This window comes from Stenella coeruleoalba (assembly GCF_951394435.1).
Source record: "Stenella coeruleoalba genome assembly, chromosome: 19".
Classification (NCBI taxonomy): domain Eukaryota; kingdom Metazoa; phylum Chordata; class Mammalia; order Artiodactyla; family Delphinidae; genus Stenella; species Stenella coeruleoalba.
This window is the reverse complement of record NC_137165.1, coordinates 2,520,006-2,545,601: the sequence shown is the minus strand read 5'-3', so window position 1 is coordinate 2,545,601 and position 25,596 is coordinate 2,520,006. Positions and strand designations below refer to the sequence as shown.

Sequence of the window (25,596 nt, the reverse complement as noted above, 5' to 3'; positions counted from 1 at the left end):
AAAGAGGAAGGAGATTTAGAGGGACTGGAGTGCTTCCCCCACCCCGCACCCCTTGTGCGCTGCTCCCGTCCCGGAGATGTTCGGGGCTTGTCTTGCACTCCTCCGTCCCGTCCCATTCGTTCCAACCAATCAACCAGTCAACAAACACGAAACAGCCCTGCCAAGGGGTTGTGGACTCTGGAGAGAGGGCGCCGCATTTCTAGCTTGAAGGGTAGCCGCCCTGCGCTCAGGTCCCCGCCAGATGCCCCTTACCCCTTACACCGACCCAGTGGGAACCCACCGAGACCCACCCCAGCCCCGCTCGCCCTGGACGTCAGCCTCATCTCCCTTTCCAAGGAGCAGGGGCAGCATCCGGGGTTTCACCGGCCACAGACCGCAGAGAGTGGTCCCCCTGAGCCAGGCTGGTGTCAGCGCACTGCTGACCCGGGGAAGCCGCTCGGACCCGCTGCAGCCTCCACCGTCAGACAGGGATCCATTCCCAGCACCTGCTCAGGTCGGGGTCACACTCGGGCATCCACAGCCGCGGCCAGTCTCCTGTTCCCGCACGGCCACTCTCCCCACCCAGGGCGAGGCTTGATCTTGGCACTGGAGCCGACTTTGAGGTCCAGGCTTCGCCTCCAGTTAGGACGTGACCTTGGGCAGGTTATGTTTGTGTGTCCGGTTTCCACCATACCATGATCACCCCCAAGGACCATCATCAATCTGGAGGGTTTGGCACCTGCGCTCAGAGAACTTTCAATACGCGTCAGCTGTGATTACCTTACTTGCCCCGAACCCAGACAAATCTATCAACCTGCTCTGATTGTATGGTGAAAAGACCCCGGGTTCTGGTTACAGTCCCAACTGCAGTCTCAACACAGACACGCTGAATAATCTGGGACCAGTTGCCCCTTCTCTCTGGACCTCTGCTGCTCCGTCCGTCACCTGATCGACGTCAGATTTGAAAAACCCATTTATTGATCTTACAGGCTCCTCCCCCGCAGGAGCGCCCAGCTACAGGGATTACGCAGTCCTGTGGGAGGGGCCCCACGGGTGGGAGGCTGGTCACTCTGCTTTAGGGGCGAGGGAGGTCAGAGGTTCATAGGAAAATGGCATTTGAACGAGGCTAGAAGGATGACCCACTGGACTCCGTCCGGTAAATAATGGCGAGGCTTTTATGTCGCTGCCCTTTCAGAGCTGAGCGTTCGCAGGGATCGCGTCCTGTAGTAGGCCCACTTTCCTCCTCCACGGCTGAGGTCGCGGGGACCGCGGAGGAGCACAGAGCAGGTGGTGCCCGGAGTCCGCATCCCAGGACCTGGCCCGCATCTCGAGGCCCGCTCCAGGGTCCGCTCGCTGGGACCGCGGGGGTGCGGCCGTTCTGGCCGCCAGTGCCCTGGCCACACTTGGCCGTGGCAGAGGCCCCGCTTCAGGGAGGATTGGCTCGGCTCGGGCAGCGCCCGCGCAGTCCCAGCCCGCGAGAGCCACGGGGTCCCGGACCGAGCGCCGGCTGCGCGCGCGCGTCACGTGGGCGGCGCGGGCGCGCCCCGCCGCGGGCGGGGCGCGGGGGCGGCGCGCGGCCTCCCGTGAAGCCCCGCGCGGGGAAGGACCGGAACTCCGGGCGGGCGGCTTGTTGTTAACATGGCGGCGGGAGCTACCGGCACGTCTCCAAGAGACGGCGGGGCCCACACCCGGAAGACGGGTCTCTTTTCGGCCTAGCGCGGCGGCCGCTGTGGACCCGGAAGTCCGGGCCGGTTGCTGAATGAGGGGAGCCGGGCCCTCTCCGCGCCAGTCCCCCCGCGCCCTCCGCCCCGACCCGGGCCCCGCCATGTCCTTCTTCCGGCGGAAAGGTAACGAGGGGCGCGGACGGGCGCGGGGCCGGGCCTGGGGCGGCGGGTGGTGGCGAGGCCGAGGCCTCGGCGCGGAAGGACGCTCTGTGCGCCGCGCCCGCGGTCTTGCGAGAGGGAGCGGGGCCTCCGCGCGGGCGGGCGGGCGCCCAGCCGGTTCCGAAGTGTGTTCCGGGACCCGCGCGGGGTGGTGCCTTTTGCGGACACACAGCTTTTCGGGGGCGGGGTGGTGCGTGTGTGTGCGTTTGTACCAGAAGAAGGGAATTCCTTCCGTACTTTCTTTACGGAAGTCTCGGACTTGTCAGAATATTGAGGGGTTTATGTCAAGCAACACGTGAAAAAATTGTTTTCTTCAACTAGTGCTCTTTTCCAGTTTCCCCTTTTTTCGGGGGGTGGGGTGGGGGAGCGGGATTCTGCTGTTCCTGAAGTGACAGTGCTTAACTTATGGCTAAAAGTCTCCTAACGAAAACGACTCCTTCATTTGATGGGTTAGCAAGTTTACTGAGTCCTGGCACCCAAACTCCAGAAGCAAACTGCTTATATTTCTGATTTTCAGGAGTAGCTCCCCAGTTTTTGAGTAGAGGCAGCTTGATTTTGAGCCTGGGTAAGGTTGTTGGCGTTTCGTTACCTGTACGTATCCAGAGTGGACAAGTGTGGGCCTTCTGGGTTGATTAGTGGTTCTTGTATCGATTCTCGTTGCTTCCGGGAAAATTTACCAGACAAAAACGGGTTTTGGGGAAAGCACTAAACTAAATCAGGGACTTAGGTTCACGTGACAGCTCTGCTACTAACTCTGTCACCTGGGACAGAAAAATGTTAACCCTCTTTCCTCTCTCACCTGAGAATTCAATGATTCCTAAAGGCCCCATTCAACTCTATAAATTAAAGATTTCCTTTTAAGTACGCACAGAGTTTTAATAACCGATGCCGTGTGATGAGTGAATGAAACCATGATGAGTGAATGAAAAGCACTCTGAATGAATGAAAGTGGTAAAATGGTACCAGGAAGCTTTATTGGTAAGGTACCTTGGTATAGTTAATAGCTCTCTAATTTGTTTGAGTGTTGGAATGGTTAGTTGTAGTGTTTTTTTCGGGGGGGGGAGCATTCTGTGTATAATGAGGCAGATTGCATGTTGCACAATAGACTGTTGTCTCTATTCAACAAATACTTTTGAACGTCCACTGTTTGCCAGGCACTGTGCTAGGCGCTCAGTATTAAGCACTGAACAAGACAAAATCTTTATATCCATGGAGCTTGTTGTCTGCTGGGGTAGACGGACGATAAATCAATCTCTCTCTCTGTCTCTCTCTGTCTCCCTCTCTCTGTCTCCCTCTCTCTGTCTCCCTCTCTCTGTTTACAAATTGAATACAGTGTTATGAAAGAACTTGAGAGAAGAAACATATTTCGGTTTGATGTTAGTCAAAGGCCTCAGCAGGTGACCTTGAAACTTAGAGCTGAAGGAACAGCAGGAGGTAACATACAGAGGCCAGGGAAGAGCATTCTAGGCACAGGGAATAACGTGTTCAGAGGCTGGGAGGTAAGAGTTTGGTGCCCTTCAAGAAAGACAAGCCCACTGGGACTTGGGCTTAGAGAGGTAGACAAGGATCAAATGATTCAGAGCTTTGTAGGTCACGGTTAGGTGTTATTCCAAGTGCAGAAACAATATTACTTTTAAAATTTTAAAGAGGGGTGATTTGATCTCTTTTTATGTTTTAAAAAGATCATTCTAGATGCCTTTTGGAAACTGGATGTGGCAAGAATAGAAACTGGAGATGGTCTTATTTAGGGATCCCATCCAGTCTCTGAATACCATTTTTAAATACCACCTATCTGCTGATGACTCCCAAATTTACATCTCCAGCTTGGATTCTCTGCCCTGAATTCAGACTGTGTATCCAGCCCTTGGTCCACTTTGTACCTCTACCTAATAGATGTCTAATAGATAAATCTTTAGCCTACTGTATCTAAAATTTCCCCTTAGATTTAGTCCTCCTAAACTTGTACATCACTTTTTCTCATCTTAACAAATTACATTTCTGGCCTTTTAATTGCTCAGGCTAAAACTTTAATACCTTCCTGAACCTCTTTCTCTCCTACTGTATATCTGATCTGTTAGGTCTACCCCAGAATATACCCAAATCCAACTATTTCTCACCATCCCTGACCATTAGCACCCTGGTCTAGGGAGTCATCTCTATTTAGGTTGGGTGGTTAAGGAAGTCCTCTGAGGGATGTCATTCGGATATCAGCTTAAATGTCAAGAGGAAGCCCGTTTTGTGAAGATCAAGGAAGCAGGATTATTTTACTATAGGCTTCAATTTGGTTTGCCTTCTTCCATTCTTGACGCCTCTGGTGTATTTTCGAAATGCATTCTGCCACACCTCTGTTCACATTCCCTCAGTGGCTTTCTGTACATGGCCCTCCATAATCTAGGTCCCATTTCTTCTCTGTGTTCATCTCCTGCTTTCTTTCTCCATCATTCTTCCATTTATATTTGCCTCTTTGTTGTTAAGTACATTCCCACCTCAGGGCCTTTGCACTTATTCTCTCTGCCTGGAAACCTCTTCCCACAGATATGTGCCTATTTTGTCCCCCATCTTCTTCAGGTTTTTGATTAATTGACATCTTAGTGAAGCTTTCTCTGACTAACTTGCTTAAGATTGTAGTCCCCAGGCCCTGCACTCCCATCCCGTCACCCTACTTTATTTTTTCTGTAGCATTTGTCACCATCTGCTGTACTATGTGTTTTATTAGGATGGAAGATGATTTCTGTTCATGGCTGTATCCCCATGTCTAGATTAGTGCCTGGGATATAGTTAGGAAGTTAGTAAATATTTGTTGAATAATTAAAGTAGGAAGTAATAAGTGCTGTGCAGGGAATTTAAACAGTGATGTGGGAGCAGATCGCCAGATGACAATTTGTGTTTGGATAGTGAGGGAAGGCTTGTCTGAGCAGATGGTATTTAAATTGAGGTCTCAATGAGGAAGGAGAGCCAGCCTTGCAAAGGTAAAAGGAACTGCATTCTGGCTGGAAAGAACTGGTAATACCAACATCCTGAGGCAGGAAAGAGCAGGGTTTGTTCAAGGACAGAAAGAAAGCTGAAATGTGCTGGGAGTGGAGGGCAATGGGGCATGTTTTAGAGATAGAGATAGCATGACTTGAGTAGATGATTGGAGTGAAGGAAAACTGGGAAAGCTTTGGAAAGCTTAGAGCTTGAGGTAGGAGGAGTCCAGAGCTCTCTTCTGGCAGTTGTGAGTTTGCAGAAACTCTTGGACGTCCGTGTGGATATGTCAAGGAGGCAGTTGGATGTACAGGTCTGTAGTTCTGGGAGGGGATCAGAATTTGAGTGCTGAATCTGGACTTAGAAGTATTTTGCATAAATGATGGTTAAAGACACAGGCCTAAATGAGCTCATCTGTGGAGTACATATGGGATATGAATTAGTTGTGTTGAAAGGCTAAGGTACCGTGACAAAGAGACACTAAGTACAATGGCTCAAACAAGGTAGGCCTTTATCTCTATCTTGTGTAACTATCCAAGTCCCTGGTCATCAGGTGGCTTTGCTTCACGATCATTCAGGCATCGTTTTCCTCCCATTGTGTTATTCCTCTTTCTCTTAGGGTATAGTCTGTGTGATCAAAGCCAGATCTTAGTCCCTTCTGTCAGCTTTCTGACTCCTGATAAGGGGAAAGAGAAGCATTGGCCAGAAATGGCACACACCTCTTCTGTTCACACTTCATTGCTGAGGACCGAGTCATATGGTCACAGTTAATTAACTCAGGGGCTTCTGGGAAATGGAGAGAAGCTAGCCAGTTGTGTGCCAGGATACAACCCTCTTACTAGGAAGGCCAGGTAGAACCCTCTACAACCCTCTACAGCGGCCAGGTGGAATCTCCTGCCATGCTGTAGACAAGGAGAGCGCTCCGGGGTTAATCCAGCTTTTAGAAGTTGAGGAACATGAGTCATTGGCAAAGGAGAATCACAAGAAAACGCCAGTGATATAGGAGTACGATATCATGGAAGCTAAGAGAAGATAATATTTCAAAAAGGAGGGGTAAACGGGGAAGGGGCTGGAAGGGGCCATTGGGGTAAGGGTGGGGGGTTGTTTTTTTAAGATAAAAGATGCTAAGCGCGTTTGTTCTAGGAAAGATCCGGTAGAGAGGGAGAAAATGATACCAAAGAGGTTACTTGCAAGAGTGAAGTTCTTGAGAAGACCTTAGGAGTTGGGATTAAAGCCTGGCTGTATCAAGATTTGATTAGGATACACTGCAGCTGGAGATGGCAATCGGCACAACCACTTGTTTAAAAACCTTCAAACAATGCTATAACCTGTTTATGAATACATAAATATATTAAAGGCTAAAAATGATGGAAACCATAAACATTCCATTTCTGAAATTTTTTTCTCTAGGAAGAGGGGGAATGAGTTGAGGGAGGGACTTTAGTTGTAACTGCAGTGTTTTATGTCTTTTAAAAATTCTTCTGAAGCAAATATGGCATAATGTTAAGATTTGCTAAACCTGAGTGTTCCTCATATTAAGGTCTAGTCTTGCCTTTGTTTTAAATGTTTCATAATAATAAGAAATTATTATTTCTTATAGAAGAAGTAGTGCAAAATAAGATGACAGAAATAAACCACTTTAAATATAAATAGAATAAAATCTCTATGGCTAAAAAATCTAACAAAAGTCTGTATAAAGATGGACTAAAAGATGAAGGCTCAAGTTGGGTAATAAGCCAAAATGCACCTATTTACCAGAGACACAACCAAAACATAAGGACGTAGAGAAATTGAAAATAAATGGATGCAAAGATATATCAGGCAAATGTTAACTAGAAGAAAGTTTGTGTGGTAGATGAAATACTTCAAAGCATAAAATACCATTAGGGCTAAGAAGGCCTGTAAATCATGATGAAGCGAAAAGGGTACTAGGAAGATAAAACTGTGAACTTGTTTGTACCTAAATCAGTTTCAAAAGGTATAAAACAAAATACAGAATTACCAGGAGAAGTCAACAAATTCGTCGTCATAGTTAGAGTTTTAAGAATGTTCTTTTTAGAAATAAAGAGCAGTAATCACAATAAAAAGAAATGGGTTAACCCAGACGATAAAAAGATGGTGATCTTCAGATTGGTTTCCTGTACTGTTTAAATGTTAAAAAGGTCATGGGAAAGTTAAAAGTAAAAGGATGGAGAAACATATCAGGGATATACAAACAGAAGGAAAGCTAGCATAGTCTTCACAACAGCACACACATGAAAAAAAGATGGAAAAGTTAAGTTTTGTGAGGGAAAGGGAACAAGAGTCATTATTCACAGATAATATGATTGCATACATAGAATATTCAAGAAATTCTAGGCTTCCTTGGTGGCACAGTGGTCATGAACCCACCTGCCAGTGCAGGGGACACGGGTTCGAGCCCTGGTTCAGGAAGATCCCACATGCCGTGGAGCAACTAAGCCCATGCACCACAACTACTGAGCCTGCGCTCTAGAGCCTGTGAGCCACAACTACTGAGCCCACGTGCCACAACTACTGAAGCCTGCGCTCCTAGAGCCCGTTCTCTGCAACAAGAGAAGCCGCTGTAATGAGAAGCCCAGGCGCCACAACAAAGAGTAGCCCCCACTTGCCGCAACTAGAGGAAGCCTGTGCACGGCAACAAAGACCCAACGCAGCCAAAAATTAATTAATTAATTAATTATTTTATAAAAAAGAAAAAACATAAGAAAAGTAAAGTGGGCTGTGTCAGATCTCGTAAGTTTCTCACTTGGCTTGAGCTACCATGCCCTTTCCTTCCTGCATGTGATCTTGCTAGTGTGTCTGCATTAGAATTTCCAGTGTTTTGTGTAATAGAGGAGAAATGGTATAATTTTTTTAAAATTTATTTTATTTATTTTTGGCTGCGTTGGGTCTTCCTTGCTGCATGCGTGCTTTCTCTAGTTGCTGAGAGTGGGGGCTACTCTTCGTTGTGGTGTGTGGACTTCTCATCGTGTTGGCTTCTCTTGTTGCGGAGCACGGGCTCTAGGCATGCGGGCATCCGTAGTTGTGGCTCGCGGGCTCTAGAGCACAGGCTCAGTAGTTGTGGCGCACGGGCTTCGTTGCTCTGTGGCCTGTGGGAACTTCCCAGACCAGGGCTTGAACCCTTGTCCCCTGCATTGACAAGCAGATTCTTAACCACTGCGCCACCAGGGAAGCCCGAAATGGTATAATTTTTTAAGAGACAGTTGTTAAGGCTTGAGTAGTAGAAGTTTTAGAATGTTTGTAAGTTTAGAATATTTGTATTTGATGCTGTGGCAGGGATACACAGGAAGTCAGAGATGTTACACAACCAGAGAACTCTGTCTTTTTCTTCAGGTTGCATCTAGTAGTGAGTGGCACATGGTAATAATGTTAACTAGCGTCTTAAGTTTACTGTGTCCTAGCTCCTCTTGGAAGCCCTTTACAAGTACTTATGTTTTCATCCACAACCCTATTAGGTAGTCTCCACTGTGGCTGATGGAGAACCACACTGGGCAAGTACATGTTCGGTTTTGGTATGCTGGCTGGGAGATGCTTTTGAGATGTCCATTTACACACGTTATCTTAACCACGCAGTAATTCTACAGTCCGAGTTTTTAACCAGAGGTAAAAGAGTGATTTTTTTAGGGTCTAGCAGACCAGGGTTGAAATCCTGCCTGTTGAAATGACTCTTTACTAACTCATAACAGTGACCTAGTTTTGTAAATGAAGGAAGTTGAGACCCAGAGAATTAAAGTAACTTGTCCAGCATCACATGGCTATTGAATGGCAGAGCCCAGATTTGAACCCAGGTGTTCTGACCTTGTCTGTCCTTAAGCTCTGAGCGTACTTGACCAAATGCTGTTCAAAGATCACTTCCTGAGAGAAGCTTCCCCTGACAACTGCCCTGCCCCGCTCCAGGGCAGCTCGCCCGATGTTGCGGAACTTTGAACACACTCACCTGTGTCAGAATAGAGCTGGTGTGATTTTTACAAGGTCTGGAAGGGGGTTTCTGGCTGTAGAAGTTGGTCATGGTGATCTCTTCTCTTCCAGTGAAAGGCAAAGAACAAGAGAAGACCTCAGATGTCAAGTCAGGTAAAGGTGAGTCAGCATGTTGCAGGGATGAACTCTTTCATCCTGTTACATTCTCCCTTATTTTGCCATTAATCGTCTCTGCCTTCTTTTATAATTACTTATGACTGTGACACATTTCCCTGTTAACTTATATACTCTTCAACACCCACCATATAATAGACTTTTACTAAGTATTTATTGGTTGTCCTAGTGATTTCAGTGAACCAGTGTCGTCCTTACTAATCACACATTTGATTATTCCCCAAAAGCAATTAGTTGACTGTATTTAAAAAAAAAAAGCAAAAAATACTCTTTACTGAGTAGTCTGACCACTGACTTATGAAGCCTGGTTTTCTGTGGTTTATCTGGGAGTATGGATGCTGACAGTTTTCACTTCCTTATTACTTTGGATGAATGGCCTTAACCTAAAGTTTATTTGGAGTCCTTTATTGGAGTCAATATATTGTCCTTATTTATAGGCAAGAGTATGTTTCTTTAAGATTGTAATCTCTGCGTAGTTTTGACTGATTTCATTATGTCAGTGTACAAAAATTGAAAAGGGAAAATTATAGTGAAAATTACTTTCATGACCATTACGTACAAATTTCATAGGTGTAATTTATTTACGTGAATTCTAAAGATTGCCACTTATTTAGATTTTTCTTTTAAATGTTTGTATGTTGTGTGGCTAGCATTGAGTAGTAACTCCATATGCTCCAGAGGGACACTAATCAATAACTTAGAGGTTTGTAAGATTAGGGAAGAAGCAGGGTAGCTTACAGCCTTATTTTCTGCTTATTTCTGATAATTTAAACCCAGTTGGTTCATATTGCCTTTTTTAAGGAGAATTTGATTGATATTGGTAAAGACTTCAAGCCCTCAGCAAGCAGAGGCTTGTGAAGTCTAACCTTGATTGCAGTAGCAGGAGGGACTTTGATGTCCGAGGCACACCAGCCTCCGACAGTGTGACCTGGGGGAACTTTCCTCATTTGTACAACAAGGGGATTGGCCTACCTAACTCCTCAATCTGTCCCAGGCTAAAACACTCCATGCTTGTACTCTATTTATGACAGTACATTGTCTGTGCTCACATTCACTGCCTTAACTTTATTATTATTTTTATTTATTTATTATTTTTTTTGCGGTACGCGGGCCTCTCACTGCTGTGGCCTCTCCTGTTGCGGAGCACAGGCTCCGGACGCGCAGACTCAGTGGCCGTGGCTCACGGGCCCAGCCACTCCGCGGCATGTGGGATCTTCCCGGACCGGGGCACGAACCCACGTCCCCTGCATCGGAAGGCGGACTCTCGACCACTGCGCCACCAGGGAAGGCCCACTGCCTTAACTTTAGAATAACACAGACACAGCAGGGAAACAGGCCCTCAAGAAGTTTGCAGTCTGATTAGAAGGACAGACTCAGACCCAGAACAGTAGCAAATAAACCAAAATCATAATAACTATGGTTTATTGAGCACCTGTTCTGTTCTAGGTGTTAGACAAAAATTGTGGCTGTAACAGTGAACAAAAAAGACTTGGATCCAGATCCTGCCCTCGGTGAACTTACAAATTGGTGGTAGGAAGAGGAGCATGAATCAGATGATGCACAGATGGCTGGGCTCAGTCAGCAGTGGTGGAGATAAAGAGACCTGGACAGAGCCGTGTGGGAGGTGGAATAGGTAGAGCTTTGTTCTCGATTAGGTATGAGGGCGAGGAAGCTAAGCCTGGCACCCAGCTTTCTGGCAGGCCTAACACTGTGGCTGGTGGAGAACCACACTGGGCCAGTACCTGTTCCTTTTTGCTATGGTGGCTGGGAGGTGCCCTTGAGACGTCCATTTACACACGTTATCTTAAGCACAATAATTCTACAGTCCAAGTAACCAGATAAAAGAGTGATTTTCTATAGTCTAGCAGACCGAGGTTGAAATCTTGCCTGTTGAAATGCCTCTTTACTACCTTATTGACTTAGGGCAAAGCACTTAACTTTGTTCTGTTTGTGTATTCGTCTCCAAAATGAAGAAAATACTGGTCTTGTAGCATTATTGTGAGAGATAAATGAAATAATGTACCCCAAAAAAAGTACATCAAGAAACCAGTACAGGGCTTCCCTGGTGGCGCAGTGGTTAAGAACCCACCTGCCAATGCAGAGGACATGGGTTCGAGCCCTGGTCCGGGAAGATCCCACGTGCCGCGGAGCATCTAAGCCCGTGCGCCACAACTACTGAGCCTGCACTCTAGAGCCCGCGAGCTACAACTGCCGAGCCCATGTGCTGCAACTACTGAAGCCCGCACGCCTAGAGCCTGTGCTCCGCAACAAGGGAAGCCACCACAATGAGAAGCCTGCCTACTGCAACAAGAGTAGCCCCCTCTCTCCGCAACTAGAGGAAGCCCACGTGCAGCAACGAAGACCCAACGCAGCCAAAAATAAATAAATTTATTAAAAAAAGAAAGAAAGAAAGAAAAGAAACCAGTACAGTGCCTTGTACATAGTAGGTTTTATATTGGTAGCTATTACCATCTAGTTTTAACAGAGTAGGCCCTTGATATGTTGGATTAGTTGTTAGTTATTAGTATTACAGGGAGTTCAAAGGAATTTGAGATCAGCAGATGGTTTCTGGAGCATAGGAAAGCCTTTATAGAAATGAGACTTAATGTGTATGAAATTTGAATGATAAGAAGGATTTGAATGAAAGAGTCAATTCTTCCTCTTTCCCTTACCAGCCCAGCTTCTTAATTCTTTGAGTATATACTGGGCAGAAGGACCTTCAGACTACTAAAAGGAAATTTTTAAGATAGATTGAGGTCAGATTGTAGAGGGTCTTAAAGACCAGAAAAGAGTTGAGACAGAGAAAACAGGGAACCACTATGGGCTTTTGAGCAGGATGTTGATGCTTTACATATGGCATTTATAGAGGTTAGTCTGAAGGAGTCATGTAGGATGGAGACCCTAGAAGTGCTTTGCTGTGATACAAGAAGGCCTGTACTAAGGGTGTGGTGTTGAAAATAAACAGGTCAGTATCTTGAAGGAAAAGTCAACAGATCTTGACAAGCAAACAGGTATAGTGAGAAGAGTGGGTCCAAGCTCTTGAGCTTTAGGGACTGGTGGATTGACAGAGAGAGGGAAATGAGAGGAGAATTAGTCTGGAAGAAGATGTTTTAAGTTTAACGTTTGGAAAAATTGGTCTTGAGGTGGTAAAGATGACAAATGAGAGGTTGGTTAGAAGCAAATAATTAGAGCCACAGGCAGGAAGCTGAGCTCAGAGGTCAGCCTGAGATCGGGTCAGGGTCCCCTCTGCCTCCAGCTCTGCAGGGGTGAGCCCTTGGAGCTGGCGCTGGGAGGGCCCGAATCAAGCGCACGTGTGAGACTTTCCCCTTGAATCAGCCAGAGTTACAGTTAACTCTGTTTTGTCTATTTTAGATAACACTTTAGATTTTAGATATCTGTTTTAGCTAAAGTTTTATCTATTTTACAGACATATCAAGGTCCCACTTAAGTTTATTTGGGTGGGGGGAGCTTACAGCTAAAAAAAAGCTTGGAAAAGATTGCTCTAGTAATAACTGAAGGTTTGAGAATAAATGTGCCTTCCAGCAGAAGGAGTAAAAGAAGAACAGAGAACCTTGGGAAGCAGAGGAGTGGTGGATGCCTTGTCTGGCCCCGTGGGCGCTGATATGCGCATTAAAGAGAAGGAGAGGGAGGAGCTCTTGGGAGAGGAGAAGGGGGAAGAGTAAGGGACCACGAGGCCTGGGGGTGGGATGCTAAGAGGGTGAGTGTGAGAGAGGTGGCTCTAACAGAGAATTAAGAAAGAGAGAAGAAGGCTTGCACAGATGAGTTAGTATTATTTCACATCATCATACACGTCTAATTAGGAAACAATCAGAAAGTCTCACTGTTCTTGATGCAGGGTATTTGTAGCTTGTCTGTACAAAAAAACTAGATATTATTGTTTATAAACCTACCAAAATGATTCTGCTCCCTTCAATTTATCATCAAAATAAAAACAAAAAACAACTTCCTTCTAAAATTGAAAAAATCATTTGAAGACAACTCCATTGCATAATTCTCCCAGCTCTTATTGAATGACTGATAAATACATATGCCTAAGATAAACATTCTCATCTGCTTTATCCTGTAAACACATCTCACAGTAATAGATTGAATTACAGTACTATGTATTCTTCATAGGAGGTATTACGTGGTATCACTCAGATTCTGTGTCCGGGAACCGTTTGCTAAGATTGAGAGCACTTATCTGTTGACCAATTTATCATAAATTGACCGCTCAATAAAATAAGTGGTGCTAGTAGACAGAAGTTTAGTCATCTGAGAGTATTTATATTGAGGGTGTGGAATGCTCAGTGACCTGTATGTTTCTAGCCTTCTTGCTATATAGCAATGCACAAAACCAAAACTTCTTAAAAACCTTTCATGAGAGTCTTTGATATTTGTGTAGAATAAATGGGATAGGTGGAATGTTAATTCAGCTGTAGCAACAAGTTCATAGGGTTACTTTGACCGTATTATAATATGGAGTTGATGATTTCCTACTAACACATTGGTGACTAACCTCTTTATTCTGAAGTCAAAAGGATGATACTAATATTTCTTCAGGCTACTAAAGAAAATATATTATGTGAATTTTTAAGTATGCTTCATCTTTAGGCAGCTTGAACTTTGATCAGTTTTTATTAGACGGTGGAATTTTGTTACTCATTTAAAAAGTAAAATAAGTTTCCTGAAGAGTATTTTTCTAATTTTTTTCCCGTAAGCTTTTATTTTGGAATTTTAATTTTGTTCCTTCAGCAAGCAAGTATTAAGGAATTGAAAAGGGTCCATGTTTCAGAATGTTTGCTGCCTTTGGTACTTTCTGTCTTCAGTAGAGTTCTCAAAGAGAACTCAAAGAAAGATCTCTTTTTTTTTTTTTTTTTTTTGCGGTACTCAGACCTCTCACTTTTGCGGCCTCTCCCGTTGCGGAGCACAGGCTCCGGACGCGCAGGCTCAGCGGCCATGGCTCACAGGCCCAGCCGCTCCGCGGCATGTGGGATCTTCCCGGACCGGGGCACCGGGGCACAAACCCGCGTCCCCTGCATCGGCAGGCGGACTCTCAACCACTGCGCCACCAGGGAAGCCCGATCTCTCTTTTAAGTTACATTTTTGGCACAGTATTTTGAGAATTACAAATAATAGTAGGACATTTCTTTCCAATTTTCTGCTGCTTGGTTAATTTACCATTTCCCCAAGTATTTTTGTTGAGTGTATGTACTTAAGAGAGGTGTTACAAAATCTAATTTTTCAAGTTCCCTTAAAGCCCTCTTAGGAGACAGTTTTAGACTATCAAATTGTGTTTAATTTTTAACAATTTTTTGAAAAATTATAGCTTCAATATCCGTACATTCCCCACAAAAAAGCACTAAAAATCATGCCTTGCTGGAGGCTGCAGGACCAAGTCACGTTGCAATCAATGCCATTTCTGCCAACATGGACTCCTTTTCAAGTAGTAGGACGGCAACACTTAAGAAGCAGCCCAGCCACATGGAGGCCGCTCATTTTGGTGACCTGGGTAAGTGACTTTGAGTTTTTGTTAACTTCCTAGGAGGAGGAACTGAGTATAATATGTGAAATTCCTGCCAAAGGATACCGAACTGTGTAATTGGATGGGACTTTGAAAAAAATGTTTTAACTGAAGTAACAGCTATAAGTGTAATTAATGGATGACTCCATGTTGTGTTTCTATAAATATAAAAAGCAGGCCCAGTAGAAAAATGGGCCATTTCCAGAAAAAGAAATACATTTGGCCACTAAATATATGAAAAGGTTGCCTCACTGCAGTAATACTAGTGAAATGCAAATTAAAATAATGAGTTAATGTTCCCCCTAACACACTGGCAAATATTTAAAGTTTGATAATTGGGATGTTAATGTAGATGCAGAGAAATAGCCACTTCTGTATAGAGGAAGTATAAATTGGTAAAGATTTTTTGGAAGGCAGTTTGCAAGTATTTATCGAAAGGTAAAGTATAAGATGTAGCCCTCAGATATGCTCCCATATGTGCACAAAAATATATGTACAAGTATGAGGCTATTCATTGCAGTAATGTTTACGATAGCAAAAAATTAGGAACAACATACAAATATCCATTAATAGAGAAGTAATCCAACTGTGATATGCCCATGCTCTGGAATACTGTGTAGCTATATGAAAGCCTTCAGAAGACATTGAGAAATGTCTAAGATATGTTAAAGTGAAAAAAGGTGGTCACATAGTGGTATGTATAGTAGGATCTCTGTTATGTTAAAATAATTCCTCCCTCTCCCCGCAAAAAAAGAAAAGACATGCAGGAGATCCTTGTTTTCTGAATATTTGTTGCCCAAATTTCTGTACTTACAAAAATTGTATGTCAGTTTATCATAAATTGAAAAAAATCTATGAATGGATCGCCTTTACTAAAATTAGTCCCTCTTCTGATACCTCTCTCTGCTTAACATTTGTGTGTATTCAGAGCTGAGGTGTCAGAGTCTTTGTGGGTCACCCTCAGCAGTGCACTGCAAATGACATTTGTGTTGGTCACAAAGTAAAATTGTAAGTCACTGGATTACTCGTATGTCTGGTGGGAATGTAACATGGTAGAGCTGCTCTGGAAAACAGTTTGGCGGCTTCTTACAAAGCTAATCATGCAGTTACCATACGACCCAGCCATTGCAGTTTTAGGCATTTATCCCAGAGAAATGGAAACTTATGTCCACAAAAAACCTGTACACCAGTGTTCATAGCAGCTTAAAAGCCAAAAACTGGATGTCCTTCAACAGGTGAATGGTAAACAAACCGGTACATTCATACCACAGAACACTACTCAGCAGTAAAAAAAAGAACAAGCTCTTGATACGCATAACAGCTTGGGCGAATCTCAAGGGGATTATGCTGAGAGAGAAATGTTTCTCCGTTCTGGGGATGGCGGAGAGGTAGAATGGGAGACAGAAGAGCGCTTGCCGTTGCCTGGGGTGGAGGAGGCAGCTGTGAGAGGCCGCATGAGGCACCTTTGTGTCACGGGGCTGTTCCGTGTCTTGGTGGTGTTTACACGAATCTACACATGGGACAAAATTGCATAGGACTAAATACACAAGTGAGTGCTGGTAAAATGGGGGAAATCTGAGTACGGTTGATGGATTGTGTCAGCGTCAGTATCTTGGTGTGATATTGAACTGCAGTTTGAAAGGTGCTACCATAGGGGAAACTGGGTAGAGGGTGCACAGGTTCTCTCTGTGTTACTTCTTCTACCTGCACATGAATCTGCCAGTATCTCAAAATTAGAAGTTTGATTTAAAAAAGTGCTTAAAGTCTTACAATGGATCGGGATTTCCTGAAGTGCATGAAAAGAGATGTTGGCAGAGATGGACTCGTTAACATTGGCAGTAGGATAGTTAGCAAGGATGATGATACACGAAGTGCTTCAGAAGAAACATCAAAGGATTAAGAAGAGCCCTTTTGAAAAACTGATGAAGCCCTCAGTGAATTTTATGAAAATGAGCCTCTTTATGTCATGCTGTGAAAGTTAAAATTTTTTTATTTTTTTCTTTATTCTGATAATTAGCTTGTGGTTATAATCATAACCTAAATTTAGTTAACTATAAAATAAACTTCTATTAAGTTTTATTAAGTTTGGTTTTACTTTTCAAGATAAAATCGCAGAGCTAGCTCTTTATTTTGTTATAAATAATGCTAAGAGTTCATAACATCTTTCTAGCTATATCCACACATCCACAATTTTTCCTCAGGATAAGTTCCTAGAAATGGAGTTACTGGATTGAAAATCCAAAGAGGTCTTGCCATTTTACATTCTCATCATCCGTTTTGCTATGCCCTGGTTAGTGCTTGTTATTTTTTTAAAAAAACATTTTTCAGTTTGACAGGCAAAAATGTTATCTTCTATTAATTTGCTTTTCTGAGATTTTTAATGAGGTTGAGTTGTTTAAATATTTTTATTGTACGTTTTGGCGGTTGTTGTCTGTTACTGAACTGCTAACTCTTCTGCTTCTTTTAGGCAGATCTTGTCTGGACTACCAGACTCAAGAGACCAAATCAAGTCTTTCAAAGACCCTTGAACAAGTCTTGCATGACACTGTTGTCCTCCCTTATTTCATTCAATTCATGGAACTTCGGAGAATGGAGCATTTGGTTAAGTTTTGGTTAGAGGCTGAAAGTTTTCACTCTACAACTTGGTCCCGAATAAGAGCACACAGTCTGAACACGGTGAAGCAGAGCTCACTGGCTGAACCTGTCTCTCCTTCTAAAAAGCACGAAACTACAGCAGCTTTTGTAACCGACTCTCTTGACAAGAGAGTGGAGGATTCTAGCTCAGCCCAGTTGGAAGGAATTGACCTGAATAATAGAACTAGCAACACTCAGAATCACTTGCTGCTTTCCCAGGAATGTGACAGTGCCCATTCTCTCCACCTGGAAATGGCCAGAACAGGAGCTCATCGAGGTTCCGTGGAAACCCAGGAATCCTCCAGACTTATAGTAGCCAGTAGAAATAGTCCCTCTTCTCCACTAAAGGAATTATCAGGAAAATTAATGAAAAGTAAGTGTGTGATTTTTGTCTCTCTTTATCCTGTTTTGTTGTGTATTTTTAAAAAAATTTTTGAATCTGTTTACAAAGTGAAACTTGAGATGGGGAATAAAAGGGTTGGAATAGTTTTCTCCCACACTCACTTGCAGATTTGGGAGTATTTGGGTAGTGCCCTGGAGTAGGGTCGGTGTATGAAAAAGGAACAGAAGGGCTGTCTACAGTGATTGGATCCTCTAAGAAAGACGTTGGCAGAATTAACAAATGAAGAAGGGTCAGGGGTCATGCTGCTTTTTCCCTTCCACAGATTTTGAAATCAGATCCTTACCCAGATAGGCTGATTTCAGCCCTGCCACAGTCTTAGTTTTGTTACTATTTTACTGTAGTTTGCAGATAAAATTATTTTTTAATTGCCAGCAGGTGACATTAATTGAGTTCTGTGCTAGGGGGGTACTTGGATTTCATGGAATAATCACAGCATCCCTGTGAGGTAGGCAGTTACCCCGTTTTACATGTGAGAAAGCCATGGTTTAGGCAGGTGGAGGAGACTTCCGGGGTTACACAGCAGGTGGGAGCTGGGATTAAAGCCCTGGCATCTCAACAACAGCACCTCTTTCTCTTTTCTGTTCGTTTGGAAATTACAGGCTCTTCACTTTTCAATTATCACCTCCTGGAATTCTGATTAGACAGCTTCCAATCCATGCTTGTCGTCTTCTCTTTTATCTTTTCTCAGGGGTCTAGATGATTTCTTTTCTGGATTTTCCTTGTGTGTTTTTTTCTTTTCTCTTTTCTACGAAGACTTTATGAGGGCAGTTTTAAGGTCCACAGCGTAATTGAGGGGAAGGTACAGAAATTTCCTGTATGCCCTTCTGCCCCCGCACTTGCGTCGCCTCCCCCGCTGTGAATATCCCCCACCAGAGTGGAGCACTTGTTGGCATCAGTGAACCTGCCTGGGCACGTCGTAATTATCCAAAGTCCGTAGTTTACTTTAGCGTTCACTCCTGGTATTGTATGTTCTCTGGGTTTGGGCAAATGTATAACGACATGTAACTGTCATTATGGTGTCATACAGAACATTTTCACTGCCCTAAAAATCCTCTGTGCTCTACCTGTTCATCTCTGTATACCTGCTGATTTGACCCTGGCAACCACTGATCTTTTTCCTGTCTCCACAGTTTTGGCGTTTTCCAGAATGTCATGTAGTTAGAATCATACATAGTATAGCCTTTTCAGATTGGTGGTGACTTCTTCAGATCTTTTAGTTCATTGATTCTCTCTTAAAATGGGTCTAACCTGCTATTGAGTCAGTCTTTAACATGTTATTTTAATCTAAAAGTTAGTGAATTTTTCATTTCTAGAAGTTGTTTCTTCAGGTTTGCCTGGTCGTTTTTTAGTTTCTTAGTCCTTTAGCCCTCCATCCCACTTTTGAGCCTATTTTTTATTTATTTAAATTTATTAAACATATATTCATTATCTGAGAAGCCCAATATCCCAGTTTTTGTGTATTTGAATCAGCATTTATTTGTTTCTTCAGATTCACACTCTTGGTAGCCTGTGATTTTAACGGGTTTTGGCTGTGAATATATGTCTTTGGATTTTTATCTTTGGTAATTCTTTGAGGACTCTGATTAAATTGCGTTATTGCAGAGTGTATTTACATTTGCTTTTTTAAAAAAATTTAATTCATTTATTTTTGGCTGCATTGGGTCTTCGTTGCTGCACGCAGGCTTTCTCTAGTTGCGGTGAGCGGGGGCTCCTCTTGCTTGAGGTGCACGGGCTTCTCATTTGCGGTGGCTTCTCTTGTTGCAGAGCATGGGCTCTAAGCACGCGGGCGTCAGTAGTTGTGGCTCGCAGGCTCTAGAGCACAGGCTCAGTAGTTGTGGCATGTGGTCTTAGTTGCTCCACGGCATGTGGGATCTTCCTGGACCAGGGCTCGAACCCGTGTCCCTGCACTGGCAGGTGGATTCTTAACCACTGCGCCACCAGGGAAGCCCCTGCATTTGCTTTTGCCATACTTCTGGGGCCAGCTTCATTACTATCCCATTATCGCTTAAAACTGAATTTTTGTCTTGGGTTTTCCAGGCCCTAAACTCTTAAGGCCTTCTGCCTGGTTTTGGTCTAATCTACCCTGTTTGGGCCCTGGGCAGCTGCCCTTGAAAGTGCAAGCCTCAAGTCTCTTGGAGTTGGTGGTTTTTCTCAGGTGAATGCCCTCTCTCTTGTACTTTTGCCCATCTTGATTTGTACTGACTCCTACAGGTCCACCATTCCTTGTCTGCAGTCCAGAAATCCAGAAAGCTTTGCCTATCACAAGTTGTTTTTTAAATGAACAAAACTTGACCTGAAGGGACGTGAGCTTATTGCAGAGTCATGAATGCGATCGTCTCACATGCTGCTGGGGTATTAAAATGGTATATATAGGGACTTCCCTGGGAGTCCAGTGGTTACAACTTCGGAAGCAGTATTGTAACAAATTCAATAAAGACTTAAAAATTTTTTTTAATGGTATATATAAACACAGTGCGTTACCTCTGTAAAAACCTCAAATTCCGAATGCTAAAATATTAGTGGTCCCAAAGCTTTCATATAAGGAGCCTGCTTGTACTTGTTTCTGTTTCTCACTATTTCCCACAACCTCTGATGTAGTTTTCAAAAGCATTTTGGGAGAATTCAGTATTAGGAAGTGTTTCTTTGAACATCTAGTGAGGCCTGTTTCTGGAAATGAAAGTCCAAAGTCTGTTTCTTTGATTGTAATACACTTTATTGTTTTTGGAAACTGTCTTTGTTTTGGTGTTAATTTATTTCAATAGCAGTGGAGTAATTAAAAGAGTACTAGTTTTTCATTTTTTGTTATTTAAAAATTTTGCATGCAGTGAATTTGACACCTTTTGATGTGTACGTGAGGTTTAACACATGCATAGATTCCTGTAACTGTCATCTGTTAACTTTAATAATATAATAGCCAGTCATTTTACCAGCAGAAGCAAGTTTACTTGGAAATAGCCAGAAGAATTGCAGTTTGAGATATGCGAATTGTGGTGGACCATAGGCAAATCTAGAGAAGGGGAGCTTGCTTTTTTTATATGGAAAAGCTGGGGCGCCGGTAGTAACCGGAGACCATCAGAGGAAGCTGGGGGGTCCAAAGTGTGGAGCCTTCTCATTGGTTGGGCTGCTACAGTGTCTGATTGGCTAGGCTGCCCTGGGGCAGAGAAAAGTTTTCTTCTTCCTGCTGGATGATAGAATAGACAACACCTTCGTGTTGAGACATAGGTGCTGGTCTCTTCCTGTTTGGGGTAATGAGGATGCCTCGCGGGGTGTGAGAGCTCACCCTATAGGCCTGTCCCCGCTCCAACTTTAGCTGAGGTTTCTTTAACTCCACACATCACAATCAAGATGAAGAACAGTTCTGTCGCCTTTGTAGTTAAACCCTCTATCTCAGCAATTAACAAGCACTGATCTATTTGTCTCTTTTTTTTTGCCTTTTCTGGAGTGCCATATAAGTGAATTTATATAGTATGTAGCCTTTGAGACTGGCTTCTTTCACTTAGCATAATGGCTTTGAAGTTTACCCATGTTGTTTCTGTCATTGCTTTCTATAGCTAAGTTCCGCTGTATGGATGTTCTATCCATCCACCTGTTGAACCACGTTTGGATTGTTTCCAGCTTTTGATTATGAATAAAGCTGCTTTAAACATTTGTGTACAGGTTTTTGTGTGGACAAAAGTTTTTATTTCTCTGGAGAAATACCTAGTAGTGGATTTATGTGTTAAATGTGTGTCTAATTATATGAGAAACTGCCAGACTGTTTTGTAGAGTGGCTGCACCATTTTGCATTCCCAGCAGCAATATATGAGAGTTCTAGTTGCTTTATTTCCTTGCCAGCGCTTGGTGTAATCAGCTTTTTGTTTATTTGCGGGGTTTCTTAGCCATTCTGATAGATGTGTGGTGGTATCTCATTGTGGTTTTACTTTGCATTTCCCTAATGTCTGAGGATGTTGAATGTTTTTTCATGTGCATATTTGCCATCTGTATCTTCGGTAACTTGTTCCAGTCTTTCCCAATATTTTATTGTTGAATTTTGAGGTTCTTTATATGTTCTGGTTATAAGACCTTTATTGGCTATGTGACTTGCAAATGTTTTCTCCCAGTTTATAGCTTGACTTTTCATTCTCTTAAGAGTATCTTTCAAAGACCAAAAGGACTTTTCTGATTAAGTCCAATTTATCAACTTTTTTCCTTTATGGATTGTGCTTTTGGAGTCATGCATAAGAGCTCTTTGCCTAATCAAAGGTCATGAAGATTTTCTCCTGTGAGATATAAGCTGTGGTGGTTAGGTCAAGTTTTTTTTTTTTTTTTTTTTTGCGGCACACAGGCTTCTCACTGTTGCGGCCTCTCCCGTTGCGGAGTACAGGCTCCGGACGCGCAGGCTTAGCGGCCATGGCTCACGGGCCCAGCCACTCCGCGGCATGTGGGATCTTCCCAGGCCGAGGCACGAACCTGTGTCCTCTGCATCGGCAGGCGGACTCTCAACCACTGTGCCACCAGGGAAGCCCTTAGGTCAATTTTTTTTTTTTTTTTTCTTTTCACATATGGATCATTCCATACTTTATTAGTTAAAGACTACTCTTATGCCATTGAATTGCCTTTGTACCGTGGCCATATTTGTGTAGGTCTATTTCTGGACTCTCTGTTCTGTTCCATTGGTGTATATGTCTGTTCCTTTACCTGTACCACGCTGTCTTGATTACTATAGCTTTGTAGTGAGTCTTAAGATTGGATAGTTTGAGTCCTCCAAGTTTGTTCTTTTTCAAAATTGTTTTTTCTATTCTAAGTCCCCCCCCCCGCCCCCGATATAAATTTTAGAATAATCTTGTCAATATCTACAAGAAACCATGCTGGGATTTTTATTGGAGTTGTGTTCAGCCTATAAGTCAGTTTGGGGAGAATTTATGTCTTAACTGTATTGAGCCTTAAAATCCACAGATATGATGTGTGTCTTCATTTACTTGGGTCTTTGATTTCTTTCCTCCACATTGTATAGTTTTCAGCATACAGATCCTTAATGTATTTTGTTATTTGGTGCTATTGTGAATAGTATGATTAAAAATTTTTTGTTTCTAGTGTTTTTCATTGCTAGTACATAGAAATATCAATATGATTGACTTTTATATGTTGACCTTCTATTCTGTGGCCTTATTACTCACTTGTTATTTCTAGGAGCTTTTGTGTAGATTGCTTGAGTTTCTTGTCTTGTTCGTGATCTTAGAAAGTATTCAGTCTTTCACCATAAAGTGTGAGGTTAGCTGTGGGTTTTTGTAAATACCCTTTATCAGGTTGATGAAGTTCCCTTCTCTTAATAGTTTACTGAGAGTTGTTGCTGTTTGAATCATGAATGGTGTTGAATTTTGTCAAATGTTTTTTCTGCGTCATTTGATATGACCATGTGGTTTTCCTTCTCTGGTCTGTTAATATGATGGATTACATTGATTTTTTTTTTTTAATATTGAATAAGCTTGCATTCCCAGGGTAAGCCTCATTTGGTTGTGGTGTATTAGTCTTTTTATATGTTGCTGGACTTGATTTTCTAATATTTTGTTGAGCATTTTTGCATCTGTTTAGATGGATATTGGTCTGTAGTCTTCTTATACTGCTTTTGACTAGTTTTGGCATCAGTGTAATTCTGGCCCCATAAAATGCGGTGTCATTTCGTGGAAAACAGCTGACAGTATTTGTTGCCCAGTGGTAAAATTTAAGTTTACAAGTGAAACTTAGAATTTGGAAAACTTCTATTCACCACCGTGTGCTCTAACAGCTTTATAGAGTGTTCTGATAAGATCATTGTGATATTAATGATGTGATTTTTTTTATACCGTATGATGCAATGCATCAACATTTGTAAGATCTTCATAAGTCAGCAAACCAGTATTTTCTACAATATTTGAAAATATATGATGCTATAAAATCAATCATGAGTAAAAGACTCTTTAAACATGGGAGATAGACCAATAGATATTAATGTAACAGAATACAACAAGTTCATTATATGGTTTCAGATTCCACCTTCTAATTAACCTTTAAGAAACTACCACTTTTCAAGTTTTGGTATAGTATCAAAGAAGAATATATCCACAGTTATCTCAGAAAGCTATTAAAATACTCCTTTTCCCAATTACACATCTCTGAGGCCAGCTATTCTTGATATAAATAAAAGAAAACCATTTCTCTATTCATAACACTTCTGACACCAAATATGTGGGTTTCCCACATTAAGCAATTCTCTAATTCTCTGTGGACAGTAACTGGGTACCCTATAGTTTAATTCATTCTGACACTACCCGGAGTTATTGCAGACCCCCCCAGGTTAAGGGCTCAGTCCAGAAGACTGTCCCCCCACTTCAGATGCCAGTCACAAGTCCCAAGTTGTCACCTGTACTTCTGGCCAACCAGCTATAAATCAGGGGTTCCCACTACCCCTTCCTCTTTCAATAATTTGCGACAACAGCTCAGAGAACTCAGGGAAACACTTTATGTTTATTTGTCTATTATAAAGGATATCGTAAAGGATAGAAATGAACCGCCACGTGAAGGGGTACATAAGTCAAGGTCCAGAAGGGTCCCAAGTGCAGGAGCTTCTGTCCGTGGGGTTGGGGTGCATCACCCTTCCGGGACATGGATACATTTGCCAACCCAGAAGCTCTCTGAACCACTTCATTTAGGGGTTTTATGGTTCTGTCACGTGGGCCCAGTTGAGTAAATCATAGGCTATTGGTGATTAGCTTGATGGTCCCTAACCCCTCCACCTTCCCCAGAGGTTGGGGAGTGGGGCTGAAGTTCCGTGGTTGCTTCTTTGGCAACCAGCCCCACTCTGCAAGAGTCACCTCATTACCATAAACTTTTCCCCTGGTTGAAATCAGAGGCTTATTATAAATAACAAAAGATGCTGCTCTGGCCCCTGCCACTCAGGAAATTGCAAGGGTTTTAGGAGCTCTGTGCCAGGAACCAGGACAAAGACTATACATACATATACACACATGTACACACACACACATACTATATATATATATATATATATACACATACATACTATATACACACATACATACTATATATATACACATACATACTATATACACACACTATATATACACACACATACTATATATACACACATATACTATACATATACACACATACACACACATACATACTATATATATACACACATACATACTATATATACACACACATACACATACTATATATATGCACATACATACTATATATACACACACATACTGTATATATATATAGACACACGTACATACTATATATATACACACATACTATATATATACGCACACACATACATACTATGTATATACACACATATACTATATGTACACACACATACTATATATATACACACACATACATACTATATATATACACACACATACTATATATATACACACACATACATACTATATATATATACACACATACATACTATATATATACACACATACTATATATATACACACATACATACTATATATATACACACACACTATATATATATATATATACACACACACACACACACACATACATACATTTCTTCTCATATCATGAGAGCACAGTATATTTCAACCAAAACAAAAAAGCAGAACAGATTGAATGCCAAAGCAGATTTGAGAATCTAACAGTTTGTTATCAAGACGAATAGAGATGCAAAAATGTAAATTGATGCCCTCTTCTCATTAATTTTTTTCAGTTTGGGAAACAGTTATTTTCTGTAAAAAATAGTATTTATGTTAACTTCTAACAGATTTAATATTGTTAATTTAAACAATAATTTTTTCTCATTTTAATTTTTAATACCTTACTATCTATAGATAAAACTCACATAAACAAAAGCTCTTTAGGGTCCTCAGTAATTTTTAAGATTTCAAAGTCCCAAGACTAGGAAGTTTGAGATTCACTGTTTTAACGTTCCAGGGTTGTTGAAGGTCAAATGAATGTATTCATGAATATGAAATTTGGTAGAATATGTAAAATGTAGATTTAAAAATGATTTTTGAGCTCCCGCTGTGTAAGTCCTTCAGGTTAGGACTTTGGAGAGGAGAGATGGAAAGAGGATGGGT

At 42.4% G+C, this 25,596-nt stretch overlaps 1 protein-coding gene across 5 annotated transcripts in view; it reads left to right on the top strand.

Annotated features, from left to right (window-relative positions):
- Positions 1–1,607: 1,607 nt before the first annotated feature.
- Positions 1,608–25,596, top strand: part of AKAP10 (A-kinase anchoring protein 10) — a 59,638-nt gene continuing 35,649 nt past the window's right edge. For 2 of the 5 annotated variants that reach the window (XM_079905339.1, XM_079905340.1), the window contains exons 1-4: positions 1,608–1,826; positions 8,877–8,924; positions 14,269–14,451; positions 16,931–17,470. In XM_079905339.1, coding sequence (XP_079761465.1) covers positions 1,739–1,826; positions 8,877–8,924; positions 14,269–14,451; positions 16,931–17,470 — 859 coding nt within the window. In that variant the 5' untranslated portion in view covers positions 1,608–1,738. Of the gene's footprint in view, positions 1,827–8,876; positions 8,925–14,268; positions 14,452–16,930; positions 17,471–25,596 lie in introns of those variants that run through there. The other 3 variants (XM_079905341.1, XM_079905342.1, XM_079905343.1) reach the window with 3 other exon arrangements.